The 26095-nt window shown below is 26.8% G+C and overlaps 3 protein-coding genes across 5 annotated transcripts; 2 read left to right on the top strand and 1 right to left on the bottom strand.

The window, feature by feature from the left end:
- The first annotated feature begins 3681 nt into the window (after positions 1-3681).
- LOC101508156 (O-fucosyltransferase 23) lies at positions 3682-5905 on the top strand. The gene has a single exon (XM_004505276.4). The coding sequence runs from the start codon at positions 4288-4290 to the stop codon at positions 5599-5601; it is 1314 nt and encodes a 437-aa protein (XP_004505333.1). The 5' UTR covers positions 3682-4287; the 3' UTR covers positions 5602-5905.
- A 4749-nt stretch (positions 5906-10654) lies between these two features.
- Positions 10655-14324, top strand: LOC101507210 (E3 ubiquitin-protein ligase RSL1-like). Of its 3 annotated transcripts, none has more exons than XM_004505275.4 (4): positions 10655-10797; positions 11125-11639; positions 11926-12689; positions 13686-14324. In XM_004505275.4, the coding sequence occupies exons 2-4, from the start codon at positions 11259-11261 to the stop codon at positions 14062-14064; spliced, it is 1524 nt and encodes a 507-aa protein (XP_004505332.1). In that variant the 5' UTR covers positions 10655-10797; positions 11125-11258; the 3' UTR covers positions 14065-14324. The 3 variants fall into 3 exon arrangements, with proteins under 3 accessions (XP_004505332.1, XP_004505331.1, XP_004505330.1); XM_004505274.4 differs by having other exon boundaries at positions 10793-10930; XM_004505273.4 differs by having other exon boundaries at positions 10794-10930; positions 11039-11639.
- A 711-nt stretch (positions 14325-15035) lies between these two features.
- On the bottom strand, positions 15036-16686 carry LOC101506880 (uncharacterized). Its single transcript, XM_004505271.4, has 3 exons — positions 16347-16686; positions 15882-16070; positions 15036-15305 (listed from the first exon to the last, which is right to left on the bottom strand). Exons 1-3 carry the CDS (start codon positions 16575-16577, stop codon positions 15222-15224), a joined length of 504 nt encoding a protein of 167 aa, XP_004505328.1. The 5' UTR covers positions 16578-16686; the 3' UTR covers positions 15036-15221.
- Positions 16687-26095: the final 9409 nt, after the last annotated feature.

The following is a 26095-nucleotide window of genomic DNA, read 5'->3' as shown; positions in this document are numbered from 1 at the left end:
ATAGTTTTCGTACTCTATTACCCTATCTAGCAAGCCAATGTTCCGACGTCAACCCATATTTTTGATGTTGTGTTGTTTGCTTTTGAATTTTTTGTGTAAGACATCACAAGTTTGTCTTCATAAAAATGTGTCACCGTTAATTGAAAAGTATGAGTATTATTTATAAACTACTCTTAGTGTTGATTCTCAAACAATGTAGAATTATTTGGTGTACCAAAACAATAGATTTAGAGAATTAATCATTTAAAAGAAAAAAAAAACTGATAAAATCGGTAGTTGCAGTTAGGTATACGGATAATACAATTTTTAAAACTTCCACAAACTAAATTCACATACATATATGTAAGTTTAGTTTATGTACCACATATACATTATGAATTTTGAGGTGTTACGTGAGTTGAGTTTACATACAAATGTTTTTAAACTGCTTTCGTAAACTAATTTCATGTAGGTTATGTGAACCCACTTTAGGTACTTTTTGCAAATTGAATTCCCCTACACTTATGAAATGCAATTTGTAATAGGTTAATAAATGCAATATCAACCTACAATAAATAGATGTTGAGAAATAAAATTTTGACGTTGTAAGTGACACTATAGAACCCGAAGTACATAGTTAAGGAATTTTACTATTGCATTTGCCACGACAATGTAATTAATGTATTTTATTATTGTATTTTGCAAACTCCGAACATGTAAACAATAATATCTCATGTTTACAAGTTTTTCATTCTTTTTTTCATAGTTGTTGGTCGTACTAAATGATTGATAGAGATTCTTTAGAAAAGTTGGCAATTAAAATGTTTTAATCTTAACAGCCATAAGATGACCATGAATAAAAACAAACAAAGTTAACTATTGGTTATAAAAGAAACAACAAGTATAGATTTTGAAAAAACTTGTCGGGGTGCTTGCACCAAAAAATATAAGTGTTTGTTTGTTGTTTAGAATACCATCAATAATGGTGCATGATAAAATCTACATGAAGCATTTGTTTTATACAGCCACAATTGTTCATAAATATTGACTACTTATCGTTTTCTTGTTCGGCTATTTAGTGAAGAAAAAGCTTTGCCCTGTGATATGACAAAAATATTGCTAAATTGAACATATTAACATTAAATGATCATGATATTGAGAGTTTAACTACTATCAAATAGGTTTAAAATACGCGTCAAACAAATCATTCATCTATTAGAAGTAACATAACTGAAATGAAACATCTAAAGACATTGATGAGACATAATTAGTATGTGTAATGCTATTTCTATAGGAAGTTGAATGATATTGAATAGTTGAGAGACTTATTATGGACACATCAAAGTGTCATCACGCTTATGGATAACAAATATAAAACTTGTATGTACTCATTGACGTTTGAAATTATTTATTTTATCTCGCCCATAATGACATTTCCTATGGTATTCACCTAGCGATACTATACTCAGGTGTTTATAGTTTTTTATGGACAATGTAAATGTTTAAATAACAAATTTTATATAGTTAGTTTAGTGTCATTGTTATTGATATGGACATAGTATTGAGAAACACATTACAATATGTCTTTATAAGTGTTTCGATAATTTAGCTCATCTTCGCCCTTTATTGAAGACCCTAAAATCTCCAAGATCTTAAAATAAAAGTATAAAACTTTGTGATCTTAAGATAAAAGTAAAAAAATTGTGTCTTTTTTACAACAAATATGATAACATAAAATGTGATAAAGTTAGGTTTATTTGTTTGTGTAATTATTATTGAATTCGTTGAATTTTAGTGGACCAATATTAAACTTTTCCCCCTTTTTTATATAGACTAAATCGTCTAAAAAATTATTATTTTTCATTTTATTTTTAATTATGTTTTGTTAGTGGTAGATCAGTCTATTAATACGTCATGAGACGAGACATCGTGAAAATTTCAACCCACATACTAAGGTTATGTTTATTTTGTTACAACATTTTGTATTTTCATTTTCTATATCGTGGGTTCATTTTATTTTTATAAGAGATTTTTAAAGTGAATCATTCTCATTGAGAGAAAATAAAATGTTAGTTAATAAATATATACTATCAAAAATAATGAAAATATTTTTTTTACATTTTTATTATTTTTAAAAGTATAGATAATTATTCACCTTAAAAGTCTTTTACTTGTTCATTGATATATAAAAATTAAATATACTAATTATTAACCTTAACCGTTTAAAAAAATATAAAAACTAACACAAATTTTAAAAAATTAAAAACCAAAAATATTTGCACGGGTCTAAGTTGACTGATCCAACCTCTGTTTAGATGAGTTAAGGTCATAATGAATCAAAATGAACATATAAATCTATTAGATTTGGTTCATCTAAAATAATTAGTTCATAAAAAGTGGGCAAATATGTTAATGTTATAATTACCTATAATTGGTCATGCATATATGTATGTAATATCAACTATTGATTTATTATCAACAATTGATATTAATCAATTTATTCTCTAAGTGAATTGTTCACTTTATAGTAGTCTAATCTTAAACCATCACCCGATATTCATTTAGTATTTTGATATCGACATATCAATATAAAACTACGTCAAGAGACAAGTCATAGCGAGAGTTTCAATTCACATACTAAATTTTAGATAAATGAATAATTTTCCTTCTGATATATAAATAAAAATGGTATTTGAAAAATTAATGTATCTAATTAGAAATTAAGACCAGATACATCAATATTTTAGATATTTTTCTGTTTATATTTCATTAGTATAATATAAATTATATAAAAATGGTGATAGTAACATGTGCCTCTATCCTAAGGATATATCTTAAGAGTGGAAAACACATTGCAACATAAAATTTATATATTTGAATCACTAACTAGATGTGTTAGTCATGTGACATTTCCATATATATATATAAAATAAGTTAATCGCAAGTGGATAAAAGTTGAATAGATTGAACATTCGTCCTCTCGTATTAATTAAGGTGTCTAGGGGTACAGGTAAACGCACAAATCCGATCACTCCACCCACATTTGATCAAATCCATTCAAATTTGGATCTAATAAAAACCAATCAATTTTAACTCAATGATGTTTGATTTGATTAACAAATTTAATATTTTGAACATGCTAACCCAATTCGTTGATGTGAGATATCGATTTTTATTTTATTAACGGTATATAGCTAAAATTTAGTTGTTGATTATATTTGAGAGTTTATTGTTATTTTAATTGATTAAGTGTTTTATTGTGTTTCTGAATGTATTTTAAATATTAAATGATATCTTGTGAAATAGTTTTATTATTTTTGAGAAATTTAAATATTTAAATTTAATTATATTTTTAAAATATTAAAGTATTTAAATTTAATTAAATTTTTTAAAATTATTTTTTTTATGATTCAAGAATCCAATCAAATTCATTTATGATCGAATTGGTCTAAATCGAATTTAATATATAAATCACAAATTTAGAACTTAATTCAATTAAAATAAAATTGATTAATTTAAATATGAAATTCAACAACAAAAGCTGAATTCAAGACCCTTTTAATAACCAATTTTTGTGGTGGCTAAAAAAATAAAAGATAAAAAGTATTGTTGGGGCAAGGAATCTGGTATGCATGTTTGCCAATTGGGTCACCAAATCTTACCTGTCCTCTCCTCAGACTCTGATCCAAACAGAAAACAAACACTTTTCTCTCTCTCTCTCTCTCTCTCTCTCTCTCTCTCTCTCTGACACCTTTGCCCTTTTCCTCATTCACTTCTCCTTTTGTCTTCTCTTCTCTAACCCTTTTTTATTTTCTTTCACTCTCTCTCAAATTTTTATTTTTTATATTTTATCTCAAATATTCTCTTTTGGGTACACAACCTGGTTTTGCTTTTACACCTATTTCCCTTTCTTTCTCATTCACCTTCTCATCATTTCTTTCCCTTCCACACTTTTCACTCCAACCCAATTTTTCCTTCAATTCAATTATCATCAAATTTTCTATCAGTGATTCTAATTCTCCAATCACACTTCTCTGTTTAATTCTTCTTAATTATCATCTGATCTGAATTCTCTTCCTTGATGATATAGTGTTCGTTAATTTTCTGCATCTTGGGTTTCTTGCTTTTACAATAAAAATTGTATCTTTAACTCATCCTCTGTAAGTTTTTTTCATACTCCTTTTTTTTTTAGTTACCTTTTTGTTTGTTGTTATTGTGAGTGATGTGATGAATGCGACTAATTATTTGAAATTTTCAATCAAAACAAAATAATGGGTTGCATGAAAAAAGTGATTCTGAATCTCTGATATGGAATTGTTGTTTAATTGCAAACTGATAAAGTTAATGGGTGGTGGCACTTTGAATTCACTACTTTGCAAGTGTGTGTTTTTTGTTATTGCTGTTTTGATCATTAGAGCCCTTTTGTTCCCTATCTTTGTTGGTGTTGAATGGAGCAACAATCTTGCATATTTGAGGAAGAATAACTCTCCTTCGTTTGGTTTAGGGGTTAGACAAGAAAAGTTTTTAGAGGTTCCTCAAATTGTTTGGGGATTAAATAACCAAAAGATTGCATTTGCAAGGGCTTGTCTCACTGCTAGAATGTTGAATAGAACACTCTTGATGCCTAGTCTTAGTGCCTCCTTGTTTTATAAGGAACTTGATCTTTTGCAACCGATTTCATTTCACAAGGTGTTTCAATTTGACAAGTTTAATGAACTATGTAGTGGTTTTGTTCAGTTGGGTCGTTACTCGGATCTAATGAACAAAACACAAGTGCTTGAATTGCAGAAAGGAAGTGGTAGAAAGTGGACAGTAGAAAGGGATTTGGATCAGCTAAGACAGTATAGTAAAGGTTCATTTGATGAATATGAGGTGATTAAGATAGTTGGAAAAAACCCTTTTTTGTGGCATGATCATTGGCCTGTTAAGGACTATGCAAAAGTTTTTGAGTGCTTAATTTTGGTAGAAGAGATTTCTCAAGAAGCTGATAAAGTTGTGTCTATGATTAGATCAGTTGGAAGCCAAAGCAAAGGTAACAATGATCATCAATCATTTGAGAATGTGCCATATGTTGCCGTCCACATGAGAGTAGAAATTGATTGGATGATTCACTGCAAAAAGTTGGAGCAAAGATTGAACACAAATCAAATATGTAGTAGTAAGAAAGAGATAATTGAAAGAGTTGGAAACATTGAAGGTCTTAAGAGTAAGACTCAAGTTGTTGTTTATCTTGCAGTGGCTGATAAACTCCTTCAAAATTCTTCTGTATTGGATGGTTGGGAACAAGGCTTTGTACCTTATGAGAAGAAGAAACTTGGTGTTGAAAAAATATATAGCAAATATCCTTATTTAATTCAGTCTGCAATTGATTATGAAGTGTGTTTGAGATCTGATATCTTTGTAGGGAACAGTTTCTCTACTTTTTCAAGTCTTATTGTTCTTGAAAGAACACAAAAGATGATCAAATTGGGTGGAAATAGCTTGTGTGGAAGTGATGTTAGATGGCCTTCTTTTGCTTATAATATACAAGGAGAATTGAATGGTCCTATGAAATGGGTTACAAATATGTCTGATTCAAGCCTTCAAGCTATCAGCTATGGTACTAATCACATTTCTTGTTGACAGTGCTATTTGCAGCACCACGCCGATAGTTTTGATCCAATACATGTTTGTGTCTAATATAAAATCGATACATGTGATTACATTTAATTAATTTATTTTCTCAAATACATGTTTGTTTTAGTGTTTTGTAGACAGGGCCTTTTAAAGTTACAATTCATACTTCAAATGTAAGATCTCCTTTCTCTTTGTCTTAACTTTTTCATTTTGGGAATTTGATTAGCAAAATATTAGTTGGTATTATCATTTTTTATGTAGAGAAATTGATAAGTGAATACAACTGTTTAAAGTGAGGTACTGTTTCTCATTATTTATCTTTAATATATTAATTTAAAACATATCCTTGTTATTCGTGCTTCAAATGGTTGACTTTGGTTTATTTTTGAATGTATTTGTTTATTTTTTCTTTGCTGGTTGATTTTTGTTTCCATGTGATGTGAGAATTGGAAAGACACAAGAAGGCTCTGCAACAATCTGTGAATCTGATGTTCTTGTCTATTTGTTGTATTAGAAAAGTAAATTTGAAATAATGTTCCCACCTCTGAAATATTTATGAAATGCATGAAATTTAATAAAGTCAAACACATTTTTTTTCTCAAAATAAATATATTTGCTAAGATAAGAAGTTGTTTTATTTCACATTCTTCATGTGATGGATGGTGGGATTATGAACATCATGCAAAGATACTTAAATTTGTAACTTTTGAATATAACATTTTTATTACACTAAAATTTATTGAATTTAACTTACTTTTAATTAAAATCAATTTAACAAAATTAATTCAATCAAAATCAATTTCAAAGACCACGAAACAAAATACACATAATACAAAGGAAAATCATTTTTTGTTGAATGATGAGAATGTTTTTCCTTTTATTAGTTCGTTGGTTCTAATTTTATGTTTCTTGTTTTCCAGATAGTGTGTACAATGTTAAGAGTCACAACATAATAACTGTCTTGAAACATTTGTTGAGTTACTTTGCCCCACCACCGAGGTGAACAATGATTTGTCCCTTGTCACATACATTGGAGTAGTAAATGTCAAATCCAATCCAAAAACAATATTTTCAACCATAAACATACTCATTTTTGTCTTTGAAAATGTTACACGCTCTTACAATAATTATAAGAAGAATAGAAATTAAAAATAAAAGTCAATGAACCACTGCGCCAATAGATAAAATAGTTCATAAAATTAAATCTTTTTCACACATTCAATAACTTACACATAAAAATTCCACGTAGTTTAATATTATTTACACTAAGCCGTTCATCCAGGGCTAATAATGTGTATGTCATTTTTATTTCTACGTTTAATGGTGTTTGTTTTCCATTTTCTTCCAATTTTACAATGTACTAGTGTCAGAAGGTGTGTGTGGGACACCGTGTCTCTTGAAACATTGCCGATAAGTGGGGTCTGGGGATTGTTTATGCGAACTTTCGGAACCACTAAAGGGAACGTGGCCATTATTGTAAGGTTAGGGACTAGCGTGTACACTACTTTTATCAAAGAACAATATTTTTCACATTATTGGAATTAAATAGATAAAAATTGTTTTCGTGGTTGGGCTGAAAGAACGAATGAATGGTGATAAGATGGAGTCAATTTTTTTTAATATATACTAATATAATTAATGATATATTTATGGTTTGTCTAAGAACTAAACAACTAAAACTAGAGTTTTAACCCTATGAGAAGAAGAAAAAATTTTACCAAAAGAAAAAGGTCTTCACATATGTTCAATTGTTCATGGATTCATATTCACTCAACAAAAAATAAAATAATTGATCATACGTGAACGTCCATAGATAAAAAGGCCACTTCAACTTCCAAACTCTGTTAACAAATAAATTATTAATTTACTGTAATGTTTTGTATTTTATTTTAGTAAATGTGAAATGAAATTGGTTATGACACTTTAATAAATGGTTTGGCATATTAAAAAACTAGAAAGTTTAAGGGTTTAATTGTATTTTTTGGTCTTCTATTTTTAACAATTTACGAAATTAGTTTTTCTATTTTAAAATCTAACAGTTTTGGTCCCTTATTTTAATTTTTAACTATAAGATGATGATTTAATATTGTTTAAATAATATAACTTATGATATGATGATTACAATAATTTACACTCATGAAATCGCAATAAAAATCTCTAAATACTTAACTGTCAACTTTATAATTTTTTATTTTTGTAATTTAATTAAAATACATATGAATAATTAATGCATCTAAATAGTTTTATGTCATCAAATTGTGTGTCGCGTTATTTAAAATTTTTCAATTAATTATTTTTTTTAGTTTAAAAATATGAGAGATACTAATATTATCGATTTTTAAAATAGAAATATCAATTTCGTGAACTAATAGAGAAATATATATATGAGTTTATCCTATGAGAACTTATAGTTATTGTAAGAAATGACAACTATTAATGATAATTATTGAATTTAATTAACACATAAAGTTAAATTACTCACTAAAAATATTATGTGATTGTATCTCTACTCAATAACTTTTGAATACTATACTATAATCTCTCTAAATTCATTTTCTTTCCATTTTTGTTATAATTCGAATTAAAAACTTCTTATCGTTGTATCCAAAATACAAAACTCCTTCTCTACTTGTGATATAAGATTATTTAAGGATTTTATTTATATTTTTTTGACTCAATTATTTTAGTTTTATTAAACATGCGTTTTTATTGTTTACCAAAATAAAAAAGTACTCTTCAATCATTGTTTTTTGTTAATAAAAATAAATCTGAAAAACTTTTGTATTTTCAAAAAATTCCTTGAAAAATTATTTTCAAAATTAAATATAGAACTTGTAAAAATCAAATTTTGATTATCATAATTCAAACGGACCCACTATTTTATTACAATAAACAAATCAATGAATTTATTAATAAAATTGTTTATAATAGTTAATTCTAAATTAATAATGCTTAAATAAAAAAAAAGTTGTTATATTATATAAAATCGAAATAACATTTTCAATAGATAAGTTCCAATGATTGAAATTTGTGACATTTGAATCAATAAAATATTACAATAATAAGAATTAAAATTTGGAAGTTATAATAATATTACAATAAACAATAAAGTGCAATTTAATAAATATAAAATTCTTGAATAAAAAAATATAAAAATAAAAATAATATTTTTATTAAGAAGTTTTTAATTCGAGTTATTGCGAAAATGCAAATAAAATAAATTTAGAGATATTATAGCATATAATATTCAAAAATTATTGTATGGGGATAGAATCACATAACATCTTTAGTGAATAATTAAATTCCATGGTTATTATTAATAGTTTTTGTTTCTCATAAAAACTATCGGTTCTCACCGCATACACTCCCTATATATAAGTTTGGTCTATCAGACCTAATAGATTTTTTATAAGTCAAACTCTGATTTGTTTAATTTAATAAGCTTTAAAATAAAATATAAGTGTAATATTTTTTATTAAACAAATCAGGCTAAATTAAACTTTAAATAGGTCAAGCCATATAGCCTATGCAACTGTCTCTAGAGAAAATTGAATTTTGTACCTTTTAATTAGACTTGTACCCTTTTAATACATTAAAAAACAAAAATAAATCTAATTTTATCTTGTTTATTTTCATTCATTTCATTATAAAAAACTGCTCTAAAATTGTACCCTTTCACCAAAATTTATGATACTGATATACAAATTAACACTATTGAAATGTTATATTTGAAAAATTAGGTATGCAAATATCTTCTTTTCAGATTATAAAAAAAAATTATAATTTTTTAAAATTCAAAATTTTTGATAGATATTTACTCCTTAAAAATTAAGTTTTGAAATTTTCGGTAATTTATTGTATGTTACTTGCAAATTTTAAATTTTGAAAATTTTAGTCAAAGGTAAGAGTTTTTTCTAGTCAATTTTTTTTAAAAATTTTCTTATAAAGTAAATTTTTTGTTTTCTTTTAAAGTTTAAACCGATTGTTTAAATAATTTTATTTTTAAACTGACCTCATATAAATAACTAACTAAATAAAGTAGTATTTCTATAAAAGTAAACAAATAAATGAATGAGTGTGGTGAAAATGCCACAGATAAGATGGTTGCTGAAAAAAATAATGAGAATTATATGACCAATATTCAATCACATTCACATTGTTGTAAACATTGAAGAATCAAAGACAAACCATTACAATTCCAAAGAGAACAATAAAATTAGAGATTACTCCATAAAATTTATATTTTAATTGTCATGTATGGCTGATCATATTTATTTATTTCTTATCATATTTATGTATGTATTTTTTGTTGTCATATTTATATATTTTCATCATATTTAATTTATCATTTTATATTTTTCATTATATTTACGGATTACTTTTTATTACTTATTCGTACTAATTAAAATCAATAATTAATTTGCATAATTTTTTTACCGTAAGAGAAAAATGTATATAGGTTGAATAAATATAAGTAGTGTTGTGGATTTTCTTTGGTAGCAGCTTAAGAATGAAGAAAAGAAATACAAGTTTGATCACAATTTATATGAAAAATTAAAACAATTAGGTTTTTTTTAGTTTAATTTTCATTTCTAACAAAATACTAATAAATTAAAAATTATTCTACTTGTTTCACAATAAGTAATTTAATTGACTATTTCACATCGATTAAGAAAAATATATAATAAAAGAAATAATTATTTTTACTAAAATATATTTATCAATTATTTGTATATTTACCAATATCATTAATATAAAGTGAAATATTAAATTAAAAATGAGACATATAATATTAGTTATAAGATACAATTAAAAAAATAATTAATTTTATATTATAAATTGAAAATAAAAATTCAGTTTGAGTTACATTTGTGGGATAGAAGAAATATCACATACAAAACAAAAAGTAAAAAAAATTAATTCATCTAATTTTAAAAGATCAAATAAATAAACTATTTAATTATCATTTTAATTATATTTTATTTTGGAGTAGTAATTCCAAAAAAAACAAGTGCATGAATAAATATCATGGGTTGCTTAAAAAATGACGAATGTGATGCTGCTGTACAAATGCCAGTAGGCCACGCTTAATGCTCACGCCATTATTAACAATAATAACTGAAGATTCATGTGTCTCTGGCCACGTCTTAATCAGAATCAAATCAATAATGCCAAAATTGGATTATTATGAAGCCATAGAAGGTATTTGTCAATAGATTAGGGTTTTACTATTTTGTTGCAGATAGTTTCAGAATCACACCATAAAAATATAATAACACCAAATTCCATCCACAAACAGAATCATGGTATTTTAGAAGTTTCACTTCATTCACCGGTACCTTTCTCTCTCTCTCTCTCTCTGGGACATTCCCTATTTGTTTAAAAAATACTACTTGTTTACCATGCTCTCTTGGGGTGATAAAAGTTTTGATTTTGATTTTAGGGTAGGGATTCAATTTTGATTTTCAATACATTATATGCCAAAGGGCCTTTTCGGGTGTGTGATATTTAGAAGATTTGAGATCGCAGGTTGCAATTTTACATGGATTCCTTGGCGAATGTAGTTGAATTTGCTAAATGGTGAAATCGAGTTGTTGAAGTAATGATTCCTTGTACTCGAAGTTTACAAGGTTGAAAGCTTTATCGATTTATTTGGTAAAAAGATGGAGGGTAATGCAAATTTAGGTGGTATTGGAAGAGAGGAAGATGAGTTTTACAGTTGTTGTGAAGATGAGGAAGAAGTGTGGAAGGAAACTCAAAAGGAAGAAATGAAGGATGAACTTGATGAATTTTCAGTGAAGATGTTCTTCAAGGGTTTGGCAATATCTGGGGTTGAGAATTCAGGTTCTGGGTTTTCTGGAATTGGAGTGTTCATGGAAAGAGCATCAGGTCTGCCCATTATTCGGGTGCAAAAAAGGCTTGATTTTTATGCAGAGGAGCCACTGATTGATTACTTGGCACTCATGGATGGTTTGATGGAAGCTAGAGAGAACAAGATTCGCAGGGTTTATGCTTTTACAGATTCCGAATTGTTGCATCATCGGGTTAGAATTTCAGGTTTTATTTTATTCCTCCGTTATATAAAATTTACACATATTGGTGACGATCCAAGCAAACATTAGGATGTAAAAATTTGAAATTTCATCTGTGCTAAAATTTCTTGAATTGTTTCTTTGATAATTTAAACATTTCACAAATTGATTTTTAGAATACTTGAATTGAGCTTGAAGTGTGCCACTAGACCTTAATAAATCAAGGTCGTGGTTTTGTGTGTGTCGTCTCGGGTTTTTTTTAACTGTGTTTTTGTTGAAATGTCTATATTGTTTACAGATAACAACATTAGATGAAACTATTGAGATGCCACTTTTGGTTGCACTGAGAGAAAGGATTATGGAACATGCCAATAATTTTGAAGCTTTTACTCTGAATCTTGTTCCAAGTATTGATCTTGAGCAGCCACTGCAACTAGCCAAAGTAGCAATTGGACTTGTCTCTTTTCCGGTAAATGGCAAGAGTTTACTCGAGAGCTGTTCTATTTGTTGTGAGGACAAGCCACTGCCAATTATGGTCACCATGAAGTGTCTACACAAGTTCTGTTCGCATTGCTTGAGGGACTACGTTGATAGAAAAGTCCAATCTTGTCGAGCCCCTGTAAGATGTCCTGAACCACGATGCAAGTATTACATATCTGCCTCCGAGTGTAGGTCTTTCCTACCATTCACATTGTTTGAATCTTTTGAGAAAGCACTTGCAGAAGCAAAATTACTCGATTCAGATAGGATTTACTGTCCATTTCCAGATTGTTCTGTTCTCCTTGATCCCCGTAAATGTTTAACAGCCGGGGCTAGTTCATCTAGTCAGACAAAGAGTTCTTGTGTTGAATGTCCTGTTTGCCAGAGGTTTATTTGTATTGGCTGTAAGGTTCCCTGGCATTCATCCATGAGCTGCGAAGAATTTCAGAATCTTCCGGAGGAGGAAAGAAATGCTTCTGACATTACTTTGCATCGCCTTGCTCAGATAAAAAGATGGAAGCGCTGTCAGCAATGTCGTCAGATGATTGAACTTATTCATGGTTGTTACCACATGACATGCTGGTAAGATACAACTTCCATGTACTCAGAACATGAAAAAAATCTTGATCAACTTGATGTTAATTTCAATATATAGTTCGTTATTGCATATATGAAGTGAAGATCTCAAAACCTGTTTGGTGTAGGCACTCGCAACATATCTTTTTAGTGTAATAGTTTACAACAACCACAACCAAGTCTTATCCCACTAATTACGGTCGGCTACTTGGATCAAACGACGCCATAATGCTCTATTATATATCATATTTCTATCTAATTCATTAAACTCTAGATATTTCATAATAATTTCTTATAGTTTTTCTAGGTCATTCTCTGCCTCTAGCGTACAACCACCCTCTATTTGATCTATTCTTCTTTGTTTGTTTATGGTGCCACTTTAGTTTCTTAGGTTAGATTCTATGTAAATTGAAAAATACTTTTATACTCCGAATATTTGTTTATGTAACATGGCTTAGTCTGTAGACCACAGTTAAAGTGCTTTTTGGCTGTGAGCTTTTGAAATTTGAATGTTTTGTAGGCTTGCTCTAAGTAAAGATCTTGACATGTTTGCTGAGTGATATTATTTTGATTGAGATTCAAGAAATGCTAGTATTTATACAGCATTTTCTTGATCCTCCAGTTTTTGAACCTTTGTCTGTGTGGGCAAGAGAATACGAACCCAAACATTGAAATGGCGAATATTTGCGGTTGAGAATGTGATCAAATACATGTAGTAATATACACTTTTAAAAAAAATTAAATGTTGTTGATATCCACTCCATTGATTTTTTAAATACCGATTTTAATTCTGCATTTTACTCACTAATGCTTACTTATCCTTCAAGAGGAATCAAATTCTTATTTTTCTTCAATTTCAAAGATTCCTCACATGTCTGATACTTTGCTGAAGTGAACTTCCACATGATGATGTCTATATTTGTTGTCTACAATTCATTGTATTTTTCTGTTGATCCAACATGTTTTGTTGTAGTTCTTAATTCTATAGTGTCTCAATTTCAGGTGCGGTCACGAGTTTTGTTATTCTTGTGGTGCTGAATACAGGGAAGGTCGACAGACATGTCAGTGTGTATTTTGGGATGAAGACAACTCCGAAGACTCAGTGTCTCACTCACTTCAAGAATCAGAACAATGGGCATGGGAGACTTTCAATTCTCTCCCCATGATCATGGGTGCATATTCTGACCAAGAAAGATCACAACTTGACCTTATTCAAAGGTTTCTAGCTGGAGGTTTAGATCTAAATGAACATCATCCTAACCGATCTCCTCCCCGCCGTACAGAGTCGTATGTTGACCCAATGAAGGATCTACAGCAGTTTCCGTGGCTCGAGAGATTTGTCTCTGTGATAAGAGATGACTATGAAGATTATATTCAATGAAACTTCAGATCTTTGTCTTCCTAATGAGTTGCTCAATTTCAATCTCAACAAAACTTTGATTGGATGGAGAAAGAATTTCTTCCTTTTTTTCAGTTTGCGTGAGGTGTAGCTGAAATTGTGGCTTACCTTTTTCTTTCATGTAATTTCTTACATTTGTTCCTCATTGGGACATCTTCGACCTAAGGTCCTTGGATATAACATGGTGAAGATGTTTTTAGTAAAGGAGCACAATGAAGAATTTGTTCATGATGGTTTTGATATATGGTTCTGTGCTTCTAATTCGAATGAGGCTACATCACCCTAATAATACTTTTAGGTCTCTGATCTTGTCACAGTCGAGCCACTATTTCATATGGCACACTGTCCGTCATAATTATTTGCATATTTCTTAGGAAAAATTTAGGTGTTTTTGGTATGATTCTTAATATAAAATACAACTTTTGTGATTATAATAAACTTTGAAAAAATTATGAATTTGATAAAATCATGGTTGGTTAAATGAAGAACCATACAAAAAAATATTTTTAAAAAGGCGTCTAAATTTTGTCCTATTTCTTATCCATGATTTGAGATATTAAAACTATGCACTTTTCTGTTTAGTAGGGAAGATGGGAACTGAATATACTTATATTAACAGAAAGGAACGATTACACTGTCAAAACACATAAAACACATAACAGAATACAGATTTTGGTGTTTTGCCTTATCCATCCTTCTCTGTAATCAGTAATAAGTAGTCAATAAGACAAGAAATCAAACATAAAAGGATTTACTTCCATTGTGAAGAAACTAATCATTATCGTTGGAGTGGAGGTCATTTTACAAAGTTGCCATCCCGTTTTAGATTTTATACCAACATATTGTGGTACAAGTTCTGAAAATATATAATTGGCCTGGCATTGCCTAATTTGAGTGTTTAAGAGTGCATAAAAGAACATAGTTTCAAGTGGTAAGTTATGCTTGACAAACAATTCATACAAATTTCCAGGGTGTATTTGAAAATGAAGATAATTAATGTAATTAATATGATTACATACCATCTCATCACAGAGATCACCAAAACACAGTACTGGAAATTATTTATATTGAGCATTATAAACATATGAAAATAAACTTAACTAACAGGTAATACAAACGTTAAGGTATGACATGTTACATTACTTAGAACCATGTTTACCATACTCTTCAGCTCTGCCAACAGCATCCATGAAAACATCAATTGTCCAATCCTTTACGTCCTCCTGTAGATAGCATATGATGAAAACTTCAGCCACTAAACTAAAAAAATTCCTTGTAATTTATTTCCAAGACAAAACTCTTATAAAGGGTGTATAAAGTGAGAGGAGCTAAATTTGTGTAATGTAAATATGTAAGATTAGAATTAGTTTTACTTAAGTCTAATACGAACCAAAGATGTAGAGTTATTATATGTTTAAGATTGATCTCGTCTCAAATTCTATTAGCTCCTTATATGTAGCGAATAAAGTAAATAAACCTAGTGAGTATCACTCAAAGGAATTAATCTAATAAAAACATGATAAATCCGCATGCAGGAAGACTGCCTAGTTACTAAGGAGTTATCAGCTATGAAGCACTGAAACAAACACTGAATACAACATTGAGACTGACACATGGTCACGATAATGATTTTAGAAAATAGAAGTTACACTATGTGATCACAAGTGTCAGTGTCAATGTTAGACAAGACAAGTTTCAAATACTCAATCATGCCTTCAATCACAAGTGTCATCAACATTGTCTCCGGTGTGAATTTAGTAATAATACGACAAAATAAAAATAGCGTGTGAGATCGATACCAGACGCAATGGTTCTCCAGATCTTATTTTGGAATTGGGACGGGCAAACTTGGACTCAAATGGAGTTCTCGGCCTGAGTTCTCGAACCTTGTCCCACTCCTCACGGCTGAGCATTCTCACAGTGCCTTGACCTTCTGGAGCATTCTTTATCTTGCGCTCCAACAACTCTTGTGATCTGGATTCATCATACTGCCATTCCATTGCAACAAATTAATTAAGAGAAAAAGGACAGTACACTATCGGTGTAAATTAATTTTATAGTGACAGTTAATGTGAACCATTGATCTTATAACCCATTAATTAATTAATTTGCATAATAAGATCATGAATAAAATTATATAGCATTTGAATAGAGTGTAATTTGATCTTTCATAGTAAGTATAAATAGAGCATTAGTGACTAGTTTCAGTTTGTAATATGATCGAACAGGTAGTGTGCAAAAAATGAAGTTGAGAGAAAATATACCATCATGAGGAGTTTTGCAAAAATTCCAACCCCAACGGCAACGACAATCATGGGCAAGGTGGCGGTGTCGAGGTAAGATAAGGATTCAGGGACGGGAACGATGAACTGGTCTTTGATGTTCGACCTTCTCGCCTTCCTTTTCTTCTCCAATTCTAATGCCTTTCTTTTCAGTGCTTCCGATGGGACATCGCCACGCAGCGTATGTAACAATCTTTGTCTTACTCCGTTCATTGTCGTTCATCAAAACCCGACTTGCTCAATTGTTGTATTCTGCTTCCCAGAAAACATGTTCGTGTTTCGTCTTAGAATAAAAAGACAATATCAACCTTGATTCTTTTTTTAATTTTCAATTAATCACGATCATTATATCTAAGTTCATAATATTTTATTTTTATCTAATTATTTATAAAATAATTTATATAATAATTATAATTTGTCGACTGTAATTTAAATGCATCTTTAATTATTTTTTTTGTTTTTGTTTTTATTCTCAATTTTAATCCTCCTAATAAAAAAAGTAGTGTATCTTTTAAAATTTCAGAACACTTGCCATCTCTAAATTTCGGAACTTGTTTTTTTATAATGTATCATCAACTTGGATAATGAGAAATTAAGTCACAAAATAATGAGATAATAAATATGAAAATTAAATCTTAAAATTACAATTTTTATATTATTATAAAATATCGTTTAAAAAAAACCTTGAACTATCAAATAAAATCCAATAAAAAATCATATTTTCTAAAATGCACTTTTTATTATCTTTTATTCATAAGGTATACTTTGAGCTTTGACGACACTAATTTTTAATGAAATAGAATATGAAAATATATGATTTTTAATGAAATGGAATAAGAAAATATATGATTTTGTGAGAGTTGGTGTGAATGACTTGATGGCCTAAATATAATATGTTAATCATAATGTGATAGTAGAATGATGACTTAAATACACTTTCAATTATGAATTTTATTAATAAAAGTATCAATTGAACTTTGATGACCCTAGTCCATATAATTGTAGCCCCTGCATGAGATTTATTCTAATAACCCTAAATAAAATTATATTATGAACTTTTTTTTATTCATTATGTGAAAGTTAGATTTTGTCTTATAAGAAATTTGAATTATTATTTTATTTTATTTTTTGCATAAAGTATTTATTGAATTTTGATGACTCTGATCGTTACATGAGATGTAATCTAATTTCATAATTTAAAAAAAAAATATGGTGAGTTGAAAAATCTTCCTAACTCTAAATATATGATTTTGTGAGAGTTGGTGTGAATGACTTGATGGCCTAAATATAATATGTTAATCATAATGTGATAGTAGAATGATGACTTAAATACACTTTCAATTATGAATTTTATTAATAAAAGTATCAATTGAACTTTGATGACCCTAGTCCATATAATTGTAGCCCCTGCATGAGATTTATTCTAATAACCCTAAATAAAATTATATTATGAACTTTTTTTTATTCATTATGTGAAAGTTAGATTTTGTCTTATAAGAAATTTGAATTATTATTTTATTTTATTTTTTGCATAAAGTATTTATTGAATTTTGATGACTCTGATCGTTACATGAGATGTAATCTAATTTCATAATTTAAAAAAAAAATATGGTGAGTTGAAAAATCTTCCTAACTCTAAATATATGATTTTGTGAGAGTTGGTGTGAATGACTTGATGGCCTAAATATAATATGTTAATCATAATGTGATAGTAGAATGATGACTTAAATACACTTTCAATTATGAATTTTATTAATAAAAGTATCAATTGAACTTTGATGACCCTAGTCCATATAATTGTAGCCCCTGCATGAGATTTATTCTAATAACCCTAAATAAAATTATATTATGAACTTTTTTTTATTCATTATGTGAAAGTTAGATTTTGTCTTATAAGAAATTTGAATTATTATTTTATTTTATTTTTTGCATAAAGTATTTATTGAATTTTGATGACTCTGATCGTTACATGAGATGTAATCTAATTTCATAATTTAAAAAAAAAATATGGTGAGTTGAAAAATCTTCCTAACTCTAAATGAAATTGTATTATGAACTTATTTGTTCATGAAAAGAAAATTAGAAGATAATTAATTTCAAATATGAATTTATATTCATAATGTATCTATTGGTCTTCGATGACCCGACCTAAAAAAAAAAGTCAATGGACCTAGTTCTTTATAAAATAGAATCTATTTTCATAATCTAAAAGTATGATATTTGTGAGAGTTGGAATACCTTGATGACCCTAAATGAAATTAACTCTATCATAATATTAAAGTTTGATGATGCTTTAAAAATAATTTCAATTATAATTTTTTATTCGTAAAGTTTTTATTTAGCGACCATATTCCCTACTTTTGTGATATATGGGATGCCTTGATGTCCCTAAATAAAATTGTATTATGAACTCTTTATTATTCACAGTGTAGATATTTGATGTTGTCTTTAGAGCTTTAATGACACAAGTCCCTACATGAGATTGAATATATTTTCATGATTTGAAAACTATATTTTTTTGTGAGAGTTTGAATGTCTTAATAACCCTAAATGAAATATTTATATTTCATGATGCGAAAGTTAAATGGGGCTTGGAATGAAATTTTAATTATGAATTTTTATTCATAGAGTATTTATAGATCTTCGATGACTTGGCAAAAAATATTTTTATTAACCTTAGTTCTAATATGAGATAAAATCTATTTTTATAATCTAAAATATATGATGTTTTTTCTGAGTAGGGGTGTCTTGATGACTCTAAATGGAATTACATTGTAAACTATTTATCATAATGTTAAAATTAGATGATGCTTTAAAAATATTTTTTTTTATATATTATTTTATTCATAAAGTATCTATTATACCTCAAGGATCCTAATCCCTACTTTTGTGAGATCTTGAATGCCTCAACAATCTTAAATAAAATTGCATTGTGAACTCTTTATTATTCATAATATAGAAATTTGATGTTGCCTTAAAGAGAATTTCAATTATGTAATTTTATTCATAAAGTATCTAAAAAACTTCGATGACCCAAGTCTCTACACAAGATTGAATCTATTTTCATGGTATGAAAAATATGATTTTTGTGAGAGTTTGGATGCCTTAACGCTCCTAAATGGAATTTCATTATGAATTTTTTATAATTCATGGTATGAAAGTTAGATGATACTTTAAACGAAATTTCAATTATGAAATTTTATTTATAAAGTATCTATTGATCTTCGATGATCCGACGTAAAAATAATATCTTAAATGAATTGAGTTCTAATAGGAGATGAAATCTGTTTTTATATTCTAAAAATATGATCTTTGTGATAGATGGGATATTTTGATGATCCTAAATCAAAGTACATTATAAAACTTTATTATAATGTGAAAGTTGACTGATACTTAAAATGAAATGTCAATAATAAATTTTAACTTTTAGAGTATCTATTGATCTTCGACAACTTAACAAATCTTTATTGACCTTAGTTTCTTACATGAGATGAATATATTTTATAATCTAAAAAATATGATATCTTTGTGAATTGGGATGCTTGATGACCCTAAAAGAAATGATATCTTAAACTTTTTTATCATAATGTGTAAAGTGGATGATACTTTAATAATTATTTCAATTATAATATTTTATTCATGAAGTATTTATTGTGTTGCAAGGACCCTAGTCCCTATTTTTGTGAGATCTTGGTTACCTCAATAATATTAAATAAAATTGTATTATGAACTCTTTATTATTATAATATTAAAATTTGATGACGTCTTAAATTGAACTTCAATTACGAAGTTTTATATATAAAGTATCTAAAGAGCTTCGAGGACCCAAGTCTCTACATAGATTGAATCTATTTTCATGATATGGAAAATATGATTTTTGTGAGAGTTTGGATGACTTATGTTTGAATCTATTTTCATGATATGGAAAATATGATTTTTATGAGAGTTTGGATGACTTATGTTTTGAATCTATTTTCGAATAAACTCATATTTTTATTTTTTAATTGATGAATTTGATGTTTTTGGAGATGAAGATATGAGTTTATTTGAATATTTGAATTATGCATTTGATAAAATTTGCATTGTATTGAAGATGATAATTAATTTTATGGGTTTTGTTTAAAAATTTTGATGAATTTTTGTTAAAAAAAAACGATAACATTGTTGAAATTTTAAAACATAAAAGATCAAATTGTCACTTAAAATTAATTAAATAATCAAATCGAGAAAAAATAAATAAATGATTAAAACGTTAACTAAAATAAAATTAAGAGATCGCAAATGTTATTTAACCTATAAAATATATAAATAAAATAATAATATACTACTATTTATTGTATCGGAATTTATGGCAAATTATAATATACATAATGTTCAGCTTGATAAGTTTTTAAAACTACAACAGCTATGTATGTTAGTGAATTAAAAATAAACATTAATAGTTATTTTTACTTTTTTATAGTTACAATAATAACTTAAATAATATTAATTTGATAAAATTAAAAAATAAATAAATATGTATTTCATATTGAATCGACATTTTTTTGTTATCATTTTATATATAAAAACGAAAAGTGTCACGAGTTATTAATTTTTTGAAGACTACAATCGATTCTAATTAAAATTATGCATATTTTTAAAATACTTGTCATAGATGAATCAATTATATATACATTTAACCTTTATTTCTTTCTTTTATGTATGTCATTTTTCTTTAAGTTATTCACAAAATATTACTCACAAAATTAATATGCACATGTGTTATGCTCTTGTTAACTTAAAGATAAGTCTAATTATAAAAATAACAAGCAAATCTACAATATGATTTATTTTATGAAGATGAAACCAAGTCAACGGTACACTAAAATTCGTTGTAAAACATCCAAAGTAAGTTAACACTAAGTTTTTGAGTTTAAGATATCTTCTTCTTATATCTCAAATTGTATCACTCTTATCTCTGCAACTCTAATGGATCATTTGCACAAAACAAGAATATGCTATACTTATAAACAAAATGACGAGTCAATAAGAATATTTGTGAAAGAGAAGAACAAGATACTTAATAGAGTTGCTTTGTTTTAAAAAGTTCCACAAAATAAAAGGAGTTGTCAAAATCCTAAATCTTGTGGAAGAAGAAGAATAAAGATGGAGAAAGATTATTTCATAATAAAAAATATATCAAAAGTCAAGTTAGCAATTATTAACAGTATCTATCACTTTTTTTACATAAAGGACCAACTTGTACTAGAATAAATTACAAAAACTAAATTAAACTATTTTAGAGTTAAGAGATCTAGTCAACTTAAAAAATAAATTAATAGAGTAAATAAAAAAAAGAAATAACTAATTAAGTCTTATTTGTTTTTATTTTAAGACTTTAATTATTTTCTATAATCTTTATTCTTAACTTTTTATTTGTAAAATATAGATATTTTTAAAATAGTGATCGAAGTATTGATAATTTTATTACGAGTAATATTGATGATTTTTTATAAATTAATAAATAATTATTTATGTGTTTAAGTTAATTTATTGTCATAAGCTAATTTATTCTATAATTTATTAAGTTTTAATGTAATTTTGTATTATAAATTAAATAATTGTAATTTTAATTAAATTATATAAAAGACTCATATTTTTTATTGACATATTCGAACCAATACCTCATATCAATACCGTACGTCTCTGCCTGAATTGGCTTGGCATTTTCCATTAATGGAGCTGGTTCTGAACCCAATCTACTAATAATAGTAGGGCATCGATTTTGTCATATATTATTATTATCACCCATAGTGGGAGTTCTGAAAAAGTGTCAGTATCTGTTTTTTGAGGGGTGTGATTGTGATATATCTTAGTGTCTAGCTACTTGGCACAAGCACCCCTTAATGCCCAACAACACATGTAACCACTTACCATTGGCCACCTTATATTGCCTAGCTTGGACACTTTTCCTATATCTAGTGCTGCCACTTTCCAAACACCTCATTGGAAGCAATAAATTAAATTCTACCTCCATTATGGAGGAAACCATCGTGCACTAGGGTCCCCTTACAAAATGTTGCATATATATATTTTTTAAATGAATGGGGCAAGTCCTAAACAAACTAAAATTTATTAAAAAAAAACACCTAAAATTCTTATCAATGAATAAGACGATTAAGGGAAAATCAAGAATTATATTAAAAATGCAGTTGGTATGAGAAGAAGAAAAATTAAATTTAACAAAAATATGTTATTTGATTGATTTCATGTTAGATATAACATTTTAAAGTAGTTTAATTTTGTTATCAATTTATTTATATCAGTGACAAAATTATAACATGATAATTATTTAAAATAAAAGACACTGTTATTTTTTTATCTGATATTAATATTTTCAAAACCCCTTAAATATGTTTTTACTTAAAAGTATTTTCTCTTTTATGGTAACAAGTGTCTTAAAGACACATATATAAATATTAAAAGAGAATGTTAAAAAACAAAAAATAATAATTTTATATAAAAAAAAAAGTAAAATTTGACTTCTCATAATTTTGAATACACAAATTTTAATTCACTTTAACTAATGCAAATTTCTATATTTATACTTTTAGTAAATATCTTGAATAGTTGGTAACATTTCTTTTAGATTGATGTGTTTTTTTAAGATAGGTATAATTGTTTATACGATTCTTTAATTTAATTTTATATAATATTTTTATTATTTATCTTTTTTTTTATTTGGTCTTTTATTTAATTCTAAGTAAAGAATTTGATTTTTTATGTTTTAAAAAGTTAATAATATTATCATTTTTTTAAAAAAAGTTTATCAAAAATTTTAAACGAAACTTATAAAATAAATTAACATATTCAATATAATGTAAATTTCTTCAAATTTATAACTCAAATCTTGAAATAAACCTATATTTTTATTCCTTATATTTTTTAATTTTTGTAATAAAATTAAATAAATGATCAAATTAAAAGAAAAAAAAGATTGAAGTGTTATCTGAAATTAAGTTAAGCGACCGCAAGAGCAATTGTGCCAAAATTGTCTAAAACAACATTATATTTAAAAAATATACAACATTTAAAATTAAAATACCGTCAAATGAAAAAAAAAATGCTTTTAAAGATTTTTCTTTAGTGTAGTGTATAAAAAGAATTTATTAGATTTGATACTATTGATGAAAATGTATATGCCAACAATAGTGATGTAAAATTTATTGGATAGAGATACGGTGAGTGAAAGAGAGGTATAAAGATGAGAAAAATCATCTCATAATACAAATATTAAAGGGCCACGTATTTGTCATTAGAAAGTTGTAAAGAGGATTCTTAGATAAATCAAAGATACTCATCTAGTTGATAAAAATGTTGATGTCAAAAAATATGATATGCAAAGTTTATTAGATATATTGCAGCAGTAAGATGCGTTACACAATGTATTTAAGAAAAGATTATTGAAGTGATGCATCAAAATTCGAAAGTAGAAAACTCACACACACCAGAAGTTTTGAGAGAATATAGTATAAAATTTTGATATGTAAAACTTTATTTTTCATTCGGTCAAAATATATGGATATTCGATTTTAAAAAATTTGAGAATCAGCATTTTAGAATAAAGTGCATTAATAATTTCAAATGTAATTAAAAAAAACTATTTTAGACTGAAATTATTTAAATTCACTGACTTTATTAAATTAATCAAAATATTTAGAGAAATTATATTCTCTAAATGATCCATAAAAATTTATAATTATAATAAAGAGAAGCTGGTTACAGTTAAAATATATTTTAAGCCACTAAATATATATTTTTTGACTTATATTCAAAGTTACAAGTAGTACAATTAATTATGATATTAACTATTTTTTTTTCTTGAAGAGATTAATTGTGATATAAAAAGGAAGAGGGAGAAGGGAATTTTCATATCTCACGGTCATCCAAATTTTAAAAGTTGATTTGATTTATTCATTGTTAATTTTACGTGATCTGGTGATAAGTTAATTATTAAATAGTTTTTATATATAAAAACATTTAAATATATTTTTTGTTAATTCATTTAATTTTTAAATATATTTTAATTATTTAATTTAGTCTATAAAATTATTAACAAGAAATACTTTGATAATAAAATTATTAACAAGAAATACTTTGATAATAAAATTATTAATAAAAAAACACTATAATAATATATTTATAATTGTGATAAGTTCAAAATTATATTGATCACGTTTGACACATTGAACAAACTAAAATTAGTATTTAATTATATATAAATATTAGAGTTTTATTTGTGTTTATCTGAATATATAGAAACAAATATGTAATGTATTATTGCCTAAACAATCTTAAAAGATATACTTACAGCCGATAGGAGAATAAAGTGATGGGAAAAGCCTTGTGCAATTTGTAGAAGAGTGCGGACAAATGAAATGATAGTAAAAAAAGAAAGTGCAATTAGAGAAAGCATCCCTTTAATGGGGCAATGACACAAGAAACAAAATGGTGACATTGCTTATTGGGCAATACAAACTTTTTATTTATCGATGCCCGTGTTATGATGCCTACCTACACAATCTCTAGCAATCAACAGCGACTTATGTTATCTTTTTCCTATGTTTGCTTTTCACTTTACGAGGATTCTAGGTCTGTCTCAACTTTAAACAACTTTTTTTATAACCATTCAAACAATTCATAATGAAATCAAACAAAACAAAAGGAAACCACTCATCACAACGATTTGTCATGACTTGTTCTGTTCTGTGTGCCCTTTTTATTTTCCTACATCATCCACCACCCCTTATACCAATGGAAAATGGGATTCTCTGTTTTCTTTCCCTTCCAACGATTCATTCACTCAAAGTGGGAGACACATACCTCTTACTTTATTGCTTTCTTTGTTTCCCATCTTATCTAACTTTTTTTTTTAATTTGCTTCTTACTTTCTGACGCTAAGTCTATGACATGTCCGTTCAATATTAGGATATGTTTCATGTATATCCCTTTTCAATCAACATTCCTTCCTATCTTTCTTTTATTTTATATTTTAATAAATAAAATAAGATAAAATTGTTAATTTTTTTAAAATTAAATAAATTAAAATATTATAATATATTACTTTCTTTAATATATTTAATCAATCTTATTAATTTTAATGCACTTTTATTTCTTTAACATATTTTATTTAACTTTACTAAGATATATTTTAATTTTATTTACTTATATAATTTAACAATTTTTCATTTATTAAACAAATAAATCAACAAGTAAAAATTTTATTTTATATTGTAGCATTCCATCATTGATCACATTCTGTCCTACGACATTCTTAAAAAACATATGATTATATAAAAGGAATATAAAAAAACTACCGTCAATATTAAATTCAAAAGTTCGATCAAAAATAATTTTAAAAAACAAAAGTTTAATTTAAACTATTTTTTACATATATAATCGATCATGATTATTTGTGATACAGTTATTGTTTAACATCCCATAAAAGTTTTTTATTTTATCATATCAGTTATCTTTATATAACTATTTTAAAATCAATGATATCACATAGAGAAATAGTAATTTTTGAATGAAAAAAAAATAATAATAAATTTTTCAATAAATAAATAAATCAATTGAATTTTTAATAAAAAATTTCTAAAATGAAAAAAGCAGAATAATTAGTTCTCTAATACTATAATAAAATTTATAAAATATTAATATTAAATATAAAAGAAAGAAAAACAATAAAT

The sequence above is a fragment of the Cicer arietinum genome, chromosome 6 (genome assembly GCF_000331145.2).
Source record: "Cicer arietinum cultivar CDC Frontier isolate Library 1 chromosome 6, Cicar.CDCFrontier_v2.0, whole genome shotgun sequence".
NCBI lineage: Eukaryota > Viridiplantae > Streptophyta > Magnoliopsida > Fabales > Fabaceae > Cicer > Cicer arietinum.
This window is presented reverse-complemented; position numbering and strand designations above follow the sequence as displayed.

Excerpts from the sequence above, each read along its gene's own strand:
- LOC101508156 (XM_004505276.4), top strand. The coding sequence starts at position 4,288 with ATGGAATTGTTGTTTAATTGCAAACTGATAAAGTTAATGGGTGGTGGC.
- LOC101507210 (XM_004505275.4), top strand. The coding sequence starts at position 11,259 with ATGGAGGGTAATGCAAATTTAGGTGGTATTGGAAGAGAGGAAGATGAG. Across the intron at positions 11,640-11,925 it reads CCGAATTGTTGCATCATCGG|ATAACAACATTAGATGAAAC; the intron begins GTTAGAATTTCA and ends TATTGTTTACAG. Across the intron at positions 12,690-13,685 it reads TGTTACCACATGACATGCTG|GTGCGGTCACGAGTTTTGTT; the intron begins GTAAGATACAAC and ends TCTCAATTTCAG.
- LOC101506880 (XM_004505271.4), bottom strand. The coding sequence starts at position 16,577 with ATGAACGGAGTAAGACAAAGATTGTTACATACGCTGCGTGGCGATGTC. Across the intron at positions 16,071-16,346 it reads TTGCAAAACTCCTCATGATG|TATGATGAATCCAGATCACA; the intron begins GTATATTTTCTC and ends ATGGAATGGCAG. Across the intron at positions 15,306-15,881 it reads CTGGAGAACCATTGCGTCTG|GAGGACGTAAAGGATTGGAC; the intron begins GTATCGATCTCA and ends TGCTATCTACAG.